The following is a 16,976-nucleotide window of genomic DNA, read 5'->3' as shown; positions in this document are numbered from 1 at the left end:
ATCTTTTCAAAATACAGAAAGCTGAAATGTTTGTCCATCTGAGACTAAAATGCATGTATCTGAAAGATACAACTAGAGAGAGGTCATTTCAAAATACAGCAATAACTTGTGTATAGTGTGCCTTTTATTTCTTAATCTATTCAATGCCAAACCCATATATATCGTAATTTATAAGCTTCATATCCGTATTGATAATTCACACAAATGCAGAGGAGAAGAACTCCACCTAATCAATACTTGTTTATTATTATTATTATTATTATTATTATTATTATTATTATTATTATTATTATTATTATTATTATTAAAAATACAGGACCGGTTTCGACCCTAACGGGTCATCCTCAGCTGGACATACATATACATATAACATATTGTACAATTGCAAACATTACCATATTTAGAAAGGAATATCGTGTTACCGTCACATGATATTCCTTTCTAAATATGGTAATGTTTGCAATTGTACGATGTGTTATTTATGTATGTTCAGCTGAGGATGACCCGTCAAGGTCGAAACCGGTCCTGTATTTTTAATAATAATAATAATAATAATAATAATAATAATAATAATAATAAACAAGTATTGATTAGATGGAGTTCTTCTCCTCTTTGCATTTGTTTAAACCCATATATATACGCCATTGAACGCCGTGCCTCATCTGCAAAACCCGTACATGTACGTTTTGGTGCAGTATCTACTTCAGCGATCTCATATATGAACGGGATATAGTGTCGTGCTTTGAATTACCGTGGTCATTCTCAAAGAAGTTACGTACGGCAGATATACCACTCCATTTCATGTGTTTTGAATGCGATAGGATGTTATTTTGGCTTCGTTGGAGTGGAACATCTTTCCTGCTAACATGTAGCCATCATGGCATCTTGAAGTATACATTCATCACTTGTTGATGAAGAAATTGAATGTTTCCTCATAAATAGTGATTCCGGAGAGCTATATTTTGATAATGAAGATGGAGAATATATAGGGGACGATACTGAACTACAAGAAATTGTGAGACAAAGCAGTAATGATTAATCTAATGCGGAATGGTTATCCCCTCCCCCCAAATGTTAATGATTTTAATAATACCAGTTCTTGGATCAACAATTTTATATTATATTTCAGTGATAGTATCACTGAATGGAGTAGCCGTGCATGTTGCTATGGCTACGGTACAAAGCTCAGCATTCAGGAGGCGAGTGAGTTCGAACCCCACCGTCAACTGTCCTGAGAATAATTTTCTGTGGTTTCCGTTTGTCACTTCCAAGCAAATGCTGGGACAGTTCCTATTCATAGGTCACAACATACTCCTTCCACTTCCTTACCAAGTTTCATTCACCACCATTCATTTCACCTTCATTACCTTCTCAATCCAAAACAAACGGCGTGGCATGCTCACAAGGGGATTATTCTTTTGCTTCATGACAATAGGCGACCTCACGTGGCTAATCAAACCTGAGACCTCATCAGTTCTTTTAAACAATTTGATCATCCTCCGTATAGCCCTGACCTAGCGCCTAGTGACTACCACTTGTTCATGCACTTGAAAAAGCATCTAGGTGGTCAGTGCCACGAAGATGACGACCTAAATACGATCATGCTGAAGTGGCCGACACATAATGTGGCAGATTTCTATGAGGATGGAATTCAGAAGCTGGTTTTACGATATGATAAGTGCCTTAATAGGCTGAGAACTGATGTAGAGAAGCAGTTTAAGGTACAGGTTTTCAAAACAAAGTTTAAAAAATTACATTTTTTTTCTATATTCAAACGGTACTTGTTTAAAAAGGAAACGTGCCTTGTATTTGACTGCGAACAAAATCACGGTTGCTGTTTGAAAAAGAAAATCAACCCATAAAGTGAAACACGTAATATATGCTACCACACGTTTACTAAAATATGTAATAGCCTACTTCCTATCCAACAAATGAAGATCATTTCAAAATATTTCTTACTTCCGTGTTGTTCCAACATGCTGTGTGTTCTTTGCTAAAAGTACATCTTCCTCTATTTTATTCCCTATCCTTATCAAAACATAAATAACTTTATGTTGAAAGGGGACTTTGGCATTTTTTACAAAATGTTTGGTTTTGATGAGATACTACAGATGTTTGGTGTTGATGAAAACTGTGTGTGACGTTTAATGTCATTTGAAGTATGTAAATACCATAATTTTACATGCAATAGCTTCAATTCAGGAATACTATTGGTGAAAACTGTCGTTAGTGGCCTAGTCAAGCATTCATTTAGGAATAACCACTAACACTCAATGAGCAACCTTTAGAAGATCAATAATAACAAGTAAAACAGATGATATAAAAAAATAAAATATTTAAAAACCCTGAAATTTATTCCTCATGAGCACCTGAAATACTGACTTGGAATTCTCATCTACCCAACAGCAACCAGAGAGAAAACCAAAAATGAACTGGCGAATAGTTTAGCGTTCTGTGCTTGAGAGGTTCTTACGATGTGTAATATTCTACTTTTGTCATATTTGTACTGTCTTGGCATTTTTGTTACATTGTAAAGCTGTTATTGGAATTGTTTTCTGTGTTCCAATCATTCTTGCAATCATATTGTAATTGTAATTTTCATTTTTCATGGGTGTAGGGTTGGCATTTTTTTAAAAATGTTTTATACCATTCAAAAGCATCAACAATACATTTTTCTAAGTAATAATAATAAATAATAATATTAATAATAATAATGTTATTAGCTTTACATACCACTAACTACTTTTACGGTTTTCGGGAACACTGAGGTGCCAAAATTTAGTCCCACAGGAGTTCTTTTTCATACCAGTAAATCTACCGACAAGAGGCTGACGTATTTGAGCACCTTCAAATATCATCAGACTGAGCCACGATCGAACCTGCCAAGTTGGGGTCAGAAGGCCAGTGCCTCAACCGTCTGAGCCGCTCAGCCCGACAACATTTTATGTGAAAGTTGTCATTAAAAATTCTCAGGTTTGATGATGCTTGTTGTTTAAAGGGGCCTAACATCGAAGGTCATCGGCCCCAATTCCCAGGTTTAATCTTGTTAATGTTAAAAGGGGACTTCTGTGGCAACAAAAAAATGATTTTTCAAATACTGTATGAATTCTACTACTATTTTCGCTCATCGTGGTGAGCATTAGTATAGGGGTCGTGCAATGGCGGAAGCTTAAACACAGACTGACATTTTCCAGCACCTGGACAATTTTTTCCTTTTCTTGTGAAATTTATAAATTGCTAGAAGTCTCCTTTCAATACTAAATGATTCGAACAGGACAAACACTATACACAAGTAATTATGGTACAAGTACTTCACTGTCCAAGGATAATTATTTCAGTGAGCTATATTTACCAATAACACAAAGGGACTATATCTAAGGTCACAAATTCTCAATGTTTTCCAGGTTACTGTGCAATGTTGCTAATGCAGCCTGCTTTGTTTGTTGCGCTAACTACAGGTCTATTACATGATGTGATTCAATCATTAAAAAATGAAAATTAAGATGAAAAAAAATATGTATACACAAAAAGGGCGAAAGAGATCTTAGAGTGCTGTATAAGCCTTGAAAAGGCTGAATGGATATATGAGAAAAATTTCACAAATATACACAAAAATCTTGAGCAATTTAATAATATAAGTACAATAAAACAAACTGCAAATCTCAAAATTCCCATTCAACTTTATTCTTTTTTTTTTTTTTTTACTTGGGGAAATGAACGATTTACAATGTATGAGATGACTCCCTTCTCTTTAAGAGAATTCCAGTGGAAGAGTGAGGGAATCTCACTCTTTGAAGAAGTTGTCAGAAATTTTGCTTATGTCTACAGTAATCATACAAAAAGAAAAAATTAAAAATAAATTTTTAAAATAAAGTGTCAGTAGCAGGGATTCAACAACTTTCAGCCAGGAATATACTGAAGGAGGAGAGTTAAGAAAGTAGTTCCAAAAGTAAGATATTCTTGAAGCAGTGACTAGGTAGAAGGAGAGTTATACACATTCCAAACAGGACCATCTTCTAACTTACATCTCAACATTATCTCCAAACCAATTCAAAGATTGATTTTAACGAGACATTAATTTCAAAATAGCTTCTATTATAAAATGTCAATATAGTGTTTCTCAATTTATAGTTTTGCTTCATTTCATGTTCTTGATATTATAATGAAAACTTGATTTGATCAAAACAATTATCCTAGACAACAGACAATATTTTTACCCATACTGATTTATGCAGCTGAGACTTGGACTTTGACTAGCAGCAAGAGAATATAATTCAAGCCTGTGAGATGAAATTTCTAAGACGTATGATAGGAAAGACAAGCAAAGAGTGAGAAATGAAGATATTAGGGAGGAAGTTGGGATAGGAAGGATGGAGGAGAATAGAATTCCAAAACAGATGCTGAGGCAAAGTGCGAGGGCAAGAGAGCAAGAGGAAGACCTAGAACAAGGTGGACTAAAGGAGTGAAGAGCGGCATAAGAAGACAAAATTTAGACTGGGACAAGTTCGTGGAAGAGGAATTGTGGAAGGAAAGAGGAAGATGGAGAAGTGCCATAAATACCCCGACCCGGCAGGAACTGGATAAAGGGAAATTATTATGATGATGAGTATTTCTAAAATGAAGTAAAATCAACATTTAAAGAATGTGAATGAAACGCATATATGAAATATTTTCTCCTCATTTTACGTTTTCACAGTAACAAGTAGAGGAAAATTGAGAAGTATGGAATATTTTTTTTAAAGTTCAGACTTTTTTTTACTGAGAATTGTATGCGTTTGTTTGCTGCAAGAGGGAAGAACTGGTAGTGCGTGGGAAAGAGGAAGATACCTGAAGCACTTTGTAAGGAAAGTTTTAGATGCTATACAAGGACTGTACCAGCAGAGTGGAGTATGGCACACACAACTTTTTATCATAGTTAGGGAAGATATAATGAAGAGCATTACGGAAAGTACTCAATACAGTTACCTTTGCTGATGGTGCTGTGATTTGGGGAGAAACCAAAGACACCAACTTCCAGGTGTTCAACCTCAAGATCAGCGAGACTAAGTCAGTGGTGATGGCGGAGAACAGAGACGGCCAATCAGAGAACCACAGACCACCACTTGAATAGTGTGGACAATTTCACCTACTTCAGCACTGTAGTCTCTGGACACAATTTAACCGAGAGAGAAATCACCAACAGGGTGCAAAAGAATTCCCTCATCTATCGACAAGTGAGGACCTTTCTTTGGGAATATTATCAGCAATGTTCAACAGCTTCTTCTTATCGACCTTGATCTATGGTACTGAAATGTGCATCCTCATGAACAGAAACTCGTCAAGACTGAAGACATTAGAGATGAAGTTCCTTAGGTTCATTAGTCAAAAGATCAGTGTAAACAAGTTAAGAAATGAGGAGGTGAGGCAGGAACTCTTACAACTCTACTGGGCAGAGTCAGCACATGAAGATTCATAGTTTGGACATGTGATGGGAATGAAGCCTACGAGAACAGCCCAAGTGAACCAGGAAAAGAGAGGAGAAGGAAGACCTAGAACACAAAGGATGGATGGATATGATCATGACTGACATTGCAGCTGGGGGAAGGACACTTATGCTGATATGAAAAACAAAACATTCATCAATAGAGGAGAGTAGAAGAAGAAGAAGCTTATTGACAGTAACTGGGAAAATGGAACTGAAAAACCAATTATGATAACAAAGTTTTGTGATAGTTTTTTCTTTTTTTTTTTTGGTAGTAGTGATGATTTCTAAATTTTACTCCAATCTCTCTGTCAGTTTGCTTATGTAAAAATAGTTAGCAACTGAAGGATCTTTCCAGTGTATGAACACTTCTGCTTATTCTTAAATAGTAGGAAAAACATAATTTTTGTAGTGATACAGAATACTCGTATTTGTAAATAAATCGACAAACAGACTATTTGTGCACCTAATATGAGAAAAATGCTCTTAAATGTCCACTCTGCATATGTAAATGCCAAGCTACAGAACAATAAGCAAACATCAACTTTTATAACAGAATTTTACACTGTAAAATTTACAATACACCAAAGTTTCAGTCAGTTAGTCACTTTCTCCCAATTTTGGGCAAAGTAGAATTTGTATGCTCACTGAAACAGACAAATAAATGTTTGATTAATAGATCAGGGACTTCTGCTTTATTTTTATTTTAAATTCAGGTGACTAGAAAATGTTACTTCCTAAGGGAGCTCCAGAGTTCTAAATTATAGGTATTAGCCATATCTGCAAAACAAATGTTTGAACCAGTCAGGTGATAATACTGAATGTCACACATTGAGTCATAACTGATTGGAATGTATACACAGTAAAAGAAAATTACGAAAAGTTAACTTACTCCTGGAACTAACTGCTCAACAGATGGTACAATTTCCTTGATGATCATATGTTAACACTAATCAATTTCCTCTCATTAAGGGAACTTGTTAAACAAATGGCTATGTTCTCCTCTTTCAATAAGTAAAGAAATGATGGGGGTTAAAAAAATTGAAAATAAAAATAACATTCAGAAGGTTGTCAAGCAATTAATCACTATAATTAACAATACAACAGCGCAACCAAACAAAGCTCATTCTATACTGACACATTTAAAACTCAAATGGACTTCACAAAGCACACTAAAAGTAAGGATAAAACCATGCAGTATAAACTCAAACAGTGCAAACCCTTTGCTGACAATCTCGAGTTTTTTAAATCAATACTACCCAATTAGGTTTATTCCCCTTATAGAGCTCAGGTTTAAAGGAACAAATACAACAGATTAGAACACGAGTATGGCTTGGTGTTTAAAAGGATGTTGAATGGAACTTTTCTTGAATTTCCATGAAGACAGCAATATGTTTCACTTCTCATTTGTAAACGTATCAACAAATCACGTAAGAGATATCACAATTTCCTAAATCTCCAACAAATCCCTAGAGCCACATATTCTTCTACAATATTTGTACATACCTCTTAAAGCTTAAAGTCATCTTTCATTTAAGCTATGCATGAACAGCTTTTCAAGTCGTAACATTCCTATAAATCGGAATAAATGGAAGGCAAAATATTAAGTTTCCTGTAAACATTTTTGATGTTGGTATGAAATATGCACTGCATTCCATGTCCATTATTGACTCCATGTTCTAAACATAATGTAATGGCTACCAGAATTTATTGTCAACCAAGGAAATGTTGCTCTTTTTGACATCTTGATACAAACTGAAGAAAGGTTCCATTTAACATAATTTCTTCACCACTCTGCCCAAATAATGTTTCAATCTATTGTATCAATGCCTATGAAGCAGTGGTCTAGTCTCACAATTTCTACATTCTAGAAATCAAAGCTCCAGTTATATGATTTCTCTATCATACATCTAAATTCAACGAAATATATATATATATAGGGTGTTTTTTTAAAACATATAACTTACACATTTTAATTGCCTCTGGTTTATGCAGTAAATCTTATCTCTACCCACATTACCTAATCATGAACAACCTATCTTTTCAGGACCAAATCATATTTTATGATTAATTTAGAATTTCAATCTGGTTTCAGACAAAACCATTCCTGAACAAATAAAGAATGACCTCAAGCCACCAAGCTATATTTTCTATTAACCACTCTTCTGCTCCTTATATTACTAAAAGATAATGAAGCACTGCTTGTTCAACATCTCCCTACCAACAAATGCATGATAATTATTATGATTAGGCCTTTAGACTAAACAAACTTGGCTCCAAATAACCATGAAAGATTCACTGTATTTACCCATGTAACCCACACAATATTATCATCCCATGTAAGGTTCTTTATATTATTTTCTCTTAAATCTGCACATCGAATACTAGAGGAAGAGAAAAGGAAACAAAACCTTCACCAGTCTAATTTATTACACGTTAAACTAAACTAGGATGGTAATGCATTAAAACTGCTTGCAACGGGTGTTGGCATGATATCCATACACGTGTTTCTGATATCACTGGACAGATCCTCTTATGAAATTCAGCTGTTGCTTGCCGTCTTACTCTGGAGGCACCAGGCAAATGTGTTAATTGCGGGGGTGAACGCCCAGTCTCCTGGAGAGGTTGTTCCGCTCCATTATGGAACAGAAGATGGTCAACGAGTACCTCAAATCTGAGAAAAAGAGGACACTGTCTTCCTCAAGAGAAGTGGACCCTAACATAACTTTTGCTCAGGCAAATGCAGGAGCCCCCGCTTCTACCCCTGATGCAAACTCTGCTTCAGTTGATACGGCGTCTCCCATATCCGACTCTTCTTAGCCCTCTGCAGGCAGAAATTTTTTTCCAGATGTTTGCCTATCCTAAAGGAGAGTGCAAGCAATATTTGATGGAAAATTGGGCACATGAAATGTTACTTATAGTGACATTTTGCAATACGAATTCCACAAAATCGGGATCTATTTATGTTACATGTAACTAATCTCATGATTAGACCCGTATTGAACTATGCTATGATATACTAACAATTTGTTTGTTGTTTTGATCCACCTTTTCAATACTTTCAATATTGAAAAGGTGGATCAAAACAAGAGAGCAAGAGGAAGACCTAGAACAAGGTGGACTAAAGCAGTGAAGAGCGGCATAAGAAGACAAAATTTAGACTGGGACAAGTTCGTGGAAGAGGAATTGTGGAAGGAAAGAGGAAGATGGAGGAGTGCCATAAACACCCCGACCCAGCAGGAGATGGATAAAGGGAAATTATTATGATGATGAGTATTTCTAAAATGAAGTAAAATCAACATTTAAAGAATACTTTCAATATTGAAAAGGTGGATCAAAACAACAAACAAATTGTTAGTATATCATCTATTTATGTGTCACTACTGTATTTTGGAACATCAGCAGCCAGTGTGAAATACGAAAAAAAAAACACAATATTTCTTCGTCCATGGAAAAACAATGCAAAATCTAGCATTCCTTGCTACAGAAGGAAATGAAACACAAATACTGTACGTGGGAACACATTCATCATACAAACTGACAAAAGTCAGGATGAATGCAAAATACTCTGAAGAAGAAGTAGCACTGCTTTTCATAACTCTATAGAAAATGAAAGACTCTACAATAGGCAACAAGATTACTAGGGGTTTTGTGAAGGAAAAAACACCCCAAACTATGTAATAATGTTTACCTTTTCCCGTCCCCCAGCAACATTTCATGCACATTTTAGAAACAGCCAGGACTTGCCTTGACTGGGAGAATAATCAAATTAATTTGAAACAAGAGAGAAATCCTCTATTTCTTTCAAGAGTTTGAGAGGCGGAAATGGGACGAAAAGGAAACACATCATTACTGTGAGTAAATATGGCGGTTTTTTTAGATCAAAATTCACTTCCAATCCACACTTACTGTTACTGATCAACTCAGTTGTCTTTTTTTTAACATACAGAACTTCCAGAAACTGTTGAGGATTTACAATCATTTTCTGACCTAATCAAGTTTTGCAGTATGAGGAGTTTATTCTTTCTGAAAAGTGTGTGATGCAATTCATAGAGGATGTAAGCACACCTGTGATTCAAAAAGAATACAGAAACTATGCATCAGATCAATGATATTGCTATTATATGAATAGGAAAGGAGCAAAATGAAGCTGATGTCAGAGGACAGGAGACAAGGAAGATAACTTCTTTGGATCTGCCACAAAGCTTCCAGGGGTGAAAACAAAACCAGAGCATTAGGTTCATTTATGAAAAAGTGGGGACTTTTTTCATTCTGATAAATACATGTGTTTTTACAAGAGAGGAATTACTGTAACACTAAAAACCAAATAAAGGTTTGATGAAGAAGTGATATCCAGAGAGCCACGATCTGAACTTTTATAAGATGCCTCGGAAGTTCCATTGTAAACAGTTTATCAACAAAACATTTTGTTGTACACAACTGCCTAGTCTATAAACCAAATGTACATAAATTTGAAAATAATTTTACCCATACAAAAAAAAAGAGTATCTTACAAGATGGGTATGGGTTATGCGAGTAAATACAGTATACCAAACCTGGAAGAACTTTAGAAATGATGTAATGAAAGTTCACTCAAAATGCTGAATTCAATTTAGAGAGGCTTTATGTGTCCATAATTACGGCACAGCTTCATGAAAATGAATTCCCATTTGTGATGTTCCTTGAATCAAGATGGAAGAAGGTAGCCACAAATTGCTTTCAGTGAGCAAAATAACCACCACTAGACCCAGAAAATGTTGTTATCTTTCTTTGAGCACTAATATTCAATGTAACTGGTCTTAAATATGAACATGCAGAATAATCTGTTGCTAAGCACTTCCCATAACTGCTAACCAAATTAGTCTCCTGTTTAAAGGCTATTACTTTTGTTATTATACAATGTGTTCACTTGCAAGTTAATTCAGTCTTATAATGACTTCTCCTAAACTTCCTTTTTTTAGTTTTGTCATTTGTTAAGTTATTTAAGAAAAAAAGAACCAAGAAAATAAATACTTTTTGTCCTTTTCATTCTAACATACAAAACTGAAACGCATCAAGAAAGAGAAGCAAGACTTATACCAAGTTAAAGTTCTGCCTTAAGGAGACGAGATGTCAAGTCACAATGATACTCTGGAGTATTGAGAAATTTCCATAATGTACATACCTAAATTACTAGAAATGACTAAAAATTTTTGTTAGTCTACAATTCATTTACCCATTACTTGGTTGTGATATAGCCTATATTCTCTTTTTCTTTCTTTTTCAAGCCACTAGTGCATTTATTATAAAAAGTTTCTAATTTACAAATAAATATCACTGAGTAAATGAATGTGGACTGAAAATGGCTCAACAAAAGACTGTTTAATATCAAAAAAGCTCTTATAATATACGAACAAACAAAAAAATAAAAAAAAGACAAAAGAAGGAGAAAGGAACGAATAAAACATTTACAAAACATCAAACAGTACAGTACTCCAGAAAATGACGAGGTTCACCTATCGATGCAAGTTCACCAAGGATTACACATACGAATGCACATAGTTTTAATTTCCTTTCCTCTGCGTAAATATTTCCTTATAAAATAATTCTTTATTACTTGGTGATATTTTCTTCACGGGGTTTGGCGCCACCGAAAATCTTCGACGCTTGGCTCGTCTCTGCCAGCTGATTGAGGGGATCCTTCACAGTCCTGGGCGCCAACTGCAGCCTTGGACGTCTAGATGCATCGGCTGTATGAAACAAGACATACAAATTTACAAATGTGGCACAAGGAAGCAGTAGAAACATGAAAAAGCATATCTTCAGAAAAATTATGCATCTAAACTTTGATATAAATCCAAAAGCCAAATTTAAAGATGAAGTATAAAAAATGATTTTCCCTGAAACTTCTAAGAATATTTTCTGAAGTACCTTAGCAATATGTCAAGAAAGGGATGGCAATTTTTCCATTCATTATTGCCTTTTGTATGCTAACACAAAAGCATGTGTGGTGTGTCACTAGTGGTTCATTGTGTTTTAAAGGTTTACAGATGGATGTAGTGATCCAACCGCTTAGTGGCCAACTGCTGTGATCAGCCTGCTGAGAATTGGCAGAAAAATCATAAACCTTTACTGACAAGAGGAAATGCTTACATGATGCTGACCATCTAGTGCAAAATTAAAACAACATAAGGTAGCATCATTTAATCCACTTTCAATGACAGAACAAGCCTTGGGAGAAAAAGTACTGACAAATAGGGAAAAAGTTTCAAGCAAACTGGTCAGGTATGATGGCTTACATTGATCTGAAGACAGACAGGCGATAAAAGTGAGAATGGGAACTATGAACATTCTATAACTAACCGAAAAGACAGATGAACTCAAAGACATGATGGAAAACAGACAAATATTGACAATGGGATACAATGGAAATAAATGGAAAGGGAAAGGAAGTACAACTTTTACGGAAAGATGCATACTGTATTGGAGTGGACATGAAGGAGGCCAGGAGTGGGGCTGGGTTTTTAATCAGAAAAGATATTGATGCTGTAGCTGAAATTTTCTAGAAGAATAATACAACAATAAAACTGTCTGTGCAGCAGGATACTAATATAGTTGGTCCGTTTTTGGACATTATAAATATTCCAGGTAACTACCCCTGGCCGCCAGCACCCCGCCCCAGTGCGCCAGCACGGGCTCACCAGACTGCACACCTACCAAAATGCTTTGCCAGTGGATTAGGCATAGATATCAAGGATAATTTAATAAAAAACCACCTATTCAATACTTTCCACGTTTAATGTGGTTATTATCTACATGATTTTATGTAGACTTATTTAGGTCAGGTACATGTTTCACCCATTATTTTGGGCTCTTCAGCCTGTATACAACCTTTAGGTCAAGGTTTGGGACCTTTTTAACCAATATAAACATACCAATATATACAATATATACAAACATTAATGAACTCTTAAGACGGGTAACATAAGTTAATATAGTTAAGTTTTTTGGTCCTAATCTATCTAATTTGAAAAATGTCCAAAACTAAAATGGATCTTCTTTTTGGTAAAGAGGATTACATACCGGGGTTTATGTGACCCCTATATCATATCATGTTCTTGACGTACCGTGTCTGTTGACAGGATGTGTCGTCAACAATAAGTGGAGATTTGAACTGATTGTTGATTGTAGGTTGGTCAAGATTGAAAATATAAATTTAAATTAAATGTGTTTTAACTTGGCAGTTCCATTCTGGTTAACTTAAAATGTTCAAAACTGAAATGAAATGTATCTTCTTTTTTATCATAAGTCTTGAGAAAGGGTGATATTAAAACTGGGGCTTATTTGACCCACGATTTTCATTTTCATGTTCTTGACGTAACTAATATTTAAATGTGTTGTCATGCACAAGTGGAGATTTAAAAAAACGATTGTTGTAGGTAGACTGATCAAGAACGTTGTTGTGAATGAAACTGTTAGCGTCTTGACTTTGGGTCTCATGTAACGTCAAGGAATTGACAAGAGTATAATATTAAGCTGTTTCTTAGTTTTAGGCTGCTGCTTAATTGAGAAGGAACATCCTAGACACTTGATGCAGTCTTGTATGAATATTGTTCCCGTTGATGTGTTGCTTGGTCTTTGGGAGGGATCTTAACCCTTTGGGGTCCAATGTCGGACTCAGTCCGACATCATTAATTTTTAGTTCCGGTCCTATGCCGGACCTAGTCCGACACAACTTTGAGGTTATATATTTCGTATGCTGGAGCAGAAATGGCGCCGAGCTTTACGCAGTATACAGCCTTGGCATTTATCTCTTGCTTACTGCCATCTGCTGTTCATTCCTTTAAGCTGAATTGTGTTTTCTTTGGAGATAATTCCTCACTGTCACTGCTGACTTTACTTTCGTTATCAACATGGCGTCCACCAGCCGCGGCATGGAGCCTAATGATATTTACGAACAGTTATGTGACAGTGGCGATATTGACGATGATTTGTTGACAGATTCTGATGGTGACAACCGGAATGGGCAAGGAGAAGAAAGAATTTTGAAGCCTGGTGCCATTATAGATTACACAGGCAAAATGGGAGGGGTCGATCGTGCTGATCACTACTGCTCATCTTATGGTATTGTAGTGAAAAGCCTGAAGTGGTGGAGGAAATTGTACTGCTGGGTGTTGGAGGTAGCTTTGGTGAACAGTTTTCACCTATATAATTTGCAACAAAAGGCAGAAAATAAGCTCGAGGTGAATCACAAAACATTCAGGGACCGAGTTATTATGGGGCTTGTTGGGGACGTTAGGAACAAAAATGCCTGTAAGCGCGGCCGACGGAGAAGCTGTATCGAAGAACTTCGACTGAACTGGAAGCTACACATCATAGATGCTCGCCAGGATAAAAAAAAAAAAAAAAAAAAAACCAAGGACTGTGCCATGTGTTCCGACAGGAAAGTGAAAGGAGGCAGAAAGGAGACATTTTTTGTGAGACCTGTCCAGGGAACCCAGGACTACACCCGAACAAATGCTTCCGGAAGTACCATACTTTGAAAAAATATCGCTGATAATGTGGTTAACTTGACTGATAATAAATAAATTTGCAGTTCGTATTATTAATTTAAAAATTCAGCTTTTTACTTATGTAGTACTTCCTTCCCATATTTGCCTAATGTCAAATTGGACCTGTGCAGGATGCAGGTGGAAAATCAATTGGACCCCAAAGGGTTAAGAATATTTGTTCAATTCACACTAGATGGACCTGTCTGTTCCATCAGCGCCTGTCTTATCAACATTTTAAGTTAACCAGAATAGAACTGCCAAGTTAAAACACATTTAATTTAAATTTATATTTTCAATCTTGACCAACCTACAATCAACAATCAGTTCAAATCTCCACTTATTGTTGATGACACATCCTGTCAACAGACACGGTATGTCAAGAACATGATATGATATTGACGTCCGAAATGGGGGAGGAGCTTACGGTCAGCTGTTTCCAATATGGCGGCGAGATAGTGACGGGAAGTAAACACGATAGTGATGGGGTGTGCGTCTGTAGGATTTATTAAGTGTTCAAAATGTCTTTGATGTCGTATGCGCAACTGTTGAGAGTTGTCGGAATTTCACGCGTTTATTATTGGAAGGGTAAGAAATATTCAAGCGTAATTACTTGATATGTGTAGGTAAAAAGTTTGAAAAAGAAGATGAAGCTGGTGTTGTGTTTACAATCATCCCACATCGATTCAAAACCCCACAAAGTTAATGTTGTCTTGAACAAAGGGGGTGAAAATGTGAAGTGCAACTGTACATGTAAAGCGGGTATTCAGAGAAATGTTACCGTTGTTACGCTAATTCACCGTAACAGTTAAGCTACTGTAATTTTCCACTATTAGAGGTTATGGAGTAATTTCTTGTTGATTTGGTCCATGCCAAAGCCTTAGCCAGGTGACGGGGGAGTTACCTGTTTTGTAAACTATAATCTTGGGGAAGAAATAAAACAATAATTCTACTAAGTAAATGTTGTAAAGCAAATAAATCCTAGGCTTTATACAGGCTTGTGTTGGAACAGCCCATATGATCTTAATGTTCTTCCATTTTTACCATCAGCACAAAAGTTAGAACTTAGAACCGACCATAATAAGTATAAAAATTATAACTACCTACAGAATATGCAGAGCAAAGTTTGAAAATTATAATTTAAGAGTACTATAACCTCTACAGTCACAGCTGTTTGGGATTGAAGAGTACTTGGTTTGTCCAATTCTACCAAATAATTAGGTTATGGCTTCTAATTTATGATGACCGGGCGAGTTGGCCGTGCGGTTAGGAGCGTGCAGCTGTGAGCTCGCATCCGGGAGATAGTGGGTTCGAACCCCACTGTTGGCAGCCCTGAAGAATGTTTTCCGTGGTTTCCCATTTTCACACCAGGCAAATGCTGGGGCTGTACCTTAATTAAGGCCACGGCCGTTTCCTTCCCATTCCTAGACCTTTCCTGTCCCATCGTCGCCATAAGACCTGTCTGTGTCGGTATGACGTAAAACAAATAGCAAAAAAAGCTAATTTATAATGGCAAAATACTACATATTTTCTTTCATTGATAGAAGTATTTTATAAGCAATTTAAATGCAGTGCTTAATTACTACCAATTAAAGATATTATTCACGTGTAGATAGTTAATTTACTGTTTGCTGTTACACATATGAAGAAGTTTACAAAGAGAGGATTACATTCTATGTGCGGCACAGAAGTATTAGGCTACAAGTTTATCAGTATTTTTGATGTAGCTAAATCTTTGTGAATACAAATTAGGGTCAATAACTATCAATGAGTGCAATAAACAGTACCGGTACCTACGCTGTGGGCGGAAGTCGTCTTCACGATAATGCAGACTGCACACTGTCATGTATCGCGTAATGCGTTTTCCAATTGACAGCGCGGAAACCCATCTTTTTCTCTGAACTTTTTGTACAGGTAAGTAGTGAAGAGATTTCGCATCCGTTTTATACGATTTGCAACCGTATGCAGAGCAGTGCCTACTCAAATTTGACAATTTTCTTTCTGTTTCCATCACGACGTCAATGCTTCGCCATGTAAATAAGCTTCACCAATCACTATGTTGCAGCTTCAACATTCTACCGCTTGGCTGCGCCATCCAACTTTTCTGACGTCAATAGGGGTCACATAAACCCCGGTATGTAATCCTCTTTACCAAAAAGAAGATCCATTTTAGTTTTGGACATTTTTCAAATTAGATAGATTAGGACCAAAAAACTTAACTATATTAACTTATGTTACCTGTCTTAAGAGTTCATTAATGTTTGTATATATTGGTTAAAAAGGTCGCAAACCTTGACCTAAAGGTTGTATACAGGCTGAAGATGCCCAAAATAATGGGTGAAACATGTACCTGACCTAAATAAGTCTACATAAAATCATGTAGATAATAACCACATTAAACGTGAAAAGTATTGAATAGGTGGTTTTATTAAATTATCCTTGATATCTATGCCTAACGTCATCTTCAATACGGAACAATAATGAGAGTTGTTACTTGTAAATTGTCAGTGCATACCGTGGAGGCCACCTGAGTAGGATACTTGGAGCGACTGGCAGTGCCAATGCAATATGAAAGACTTTGTCTCATTTACAAAAATTGATGCCTGGCTGGCCATCAGATGATCTAGATGTTGATTCCCATCGGGAATCTGAAATATTTGCCCAAATGAGTAAATTTATAATACCGAAAAAATATAGTCTTATCATAAAAAATACATTCTTCAAAAACAAAAAAACCATTCGGCTGTTGCTGAACCCCCTTTTCTTCCCCACAAATTGAATTACAATCCACAAACACTAGGGACGACACAGAAATAAAAGAAATTGTACATTGAGAACATATACAATGATGGTATAAAGAAGGACTCTAGTCCTAATGCATAGATTCAGTCAAGCTGCAGTGATAATATATCTGAAGAAACGCCACCAACTTTGAGTGAAGAAGAATCAGGCCTTAAAAGTATGTGCAGTCGCTTAAGTGCGGCCAG

At 36.1% G+C, this 16,976-nt stretch overlaps 1 protein-coding gene across 3 annotated transcripts in view; it reads right to left on the bottom strand.

Annotated features, from left to right (window-relative positions):
* The window catches only part of LOC136886368 (eukaryotic translation initiation factor 4H), a 170,575-nt gene that overhangs the window by 67,670 nt on the left and 85,929 nt on the right, over positions 1-16,976 (bottom strand). For all 3 annotated transcript variants that reach the window (XR_010861780.2, XM_067159110.2, XM_067159111.2), the window contains exon 6: positions 11,058-11,190. Coding sequence is in view for 2 of the 3 variants with exons in the window: in XM_067159110.2 (XP_067015211.1) it covers positions 11,058-11,190 (133 nt within the window). In the remaining variant the exon portion in view is untranslated. The remainder of the gene's footprint in view (positions 1-11,057; positions 11,191-16,976) is intronic.

Source organism: Anabrus simplex, chromosome X, assembly GCF_040414725.1.
Source record: "Anabrus simplex isolate iqAnaSimp1 chromosome X, ASM4041472v1, whole genome shotgun sequence".
NCBI classification, from domain to species: domain Eukaryota; kingdom Metazoa; phylum Arthropoda; class Insecta; order Orthoptera; family Tettigoniidae; genus Anabrus; species Anabrus simplex.
Note: the sequence above shows the minus strand (reverse complement) of the source record. Positions and strands in the feature narration are given on the sequence as shown.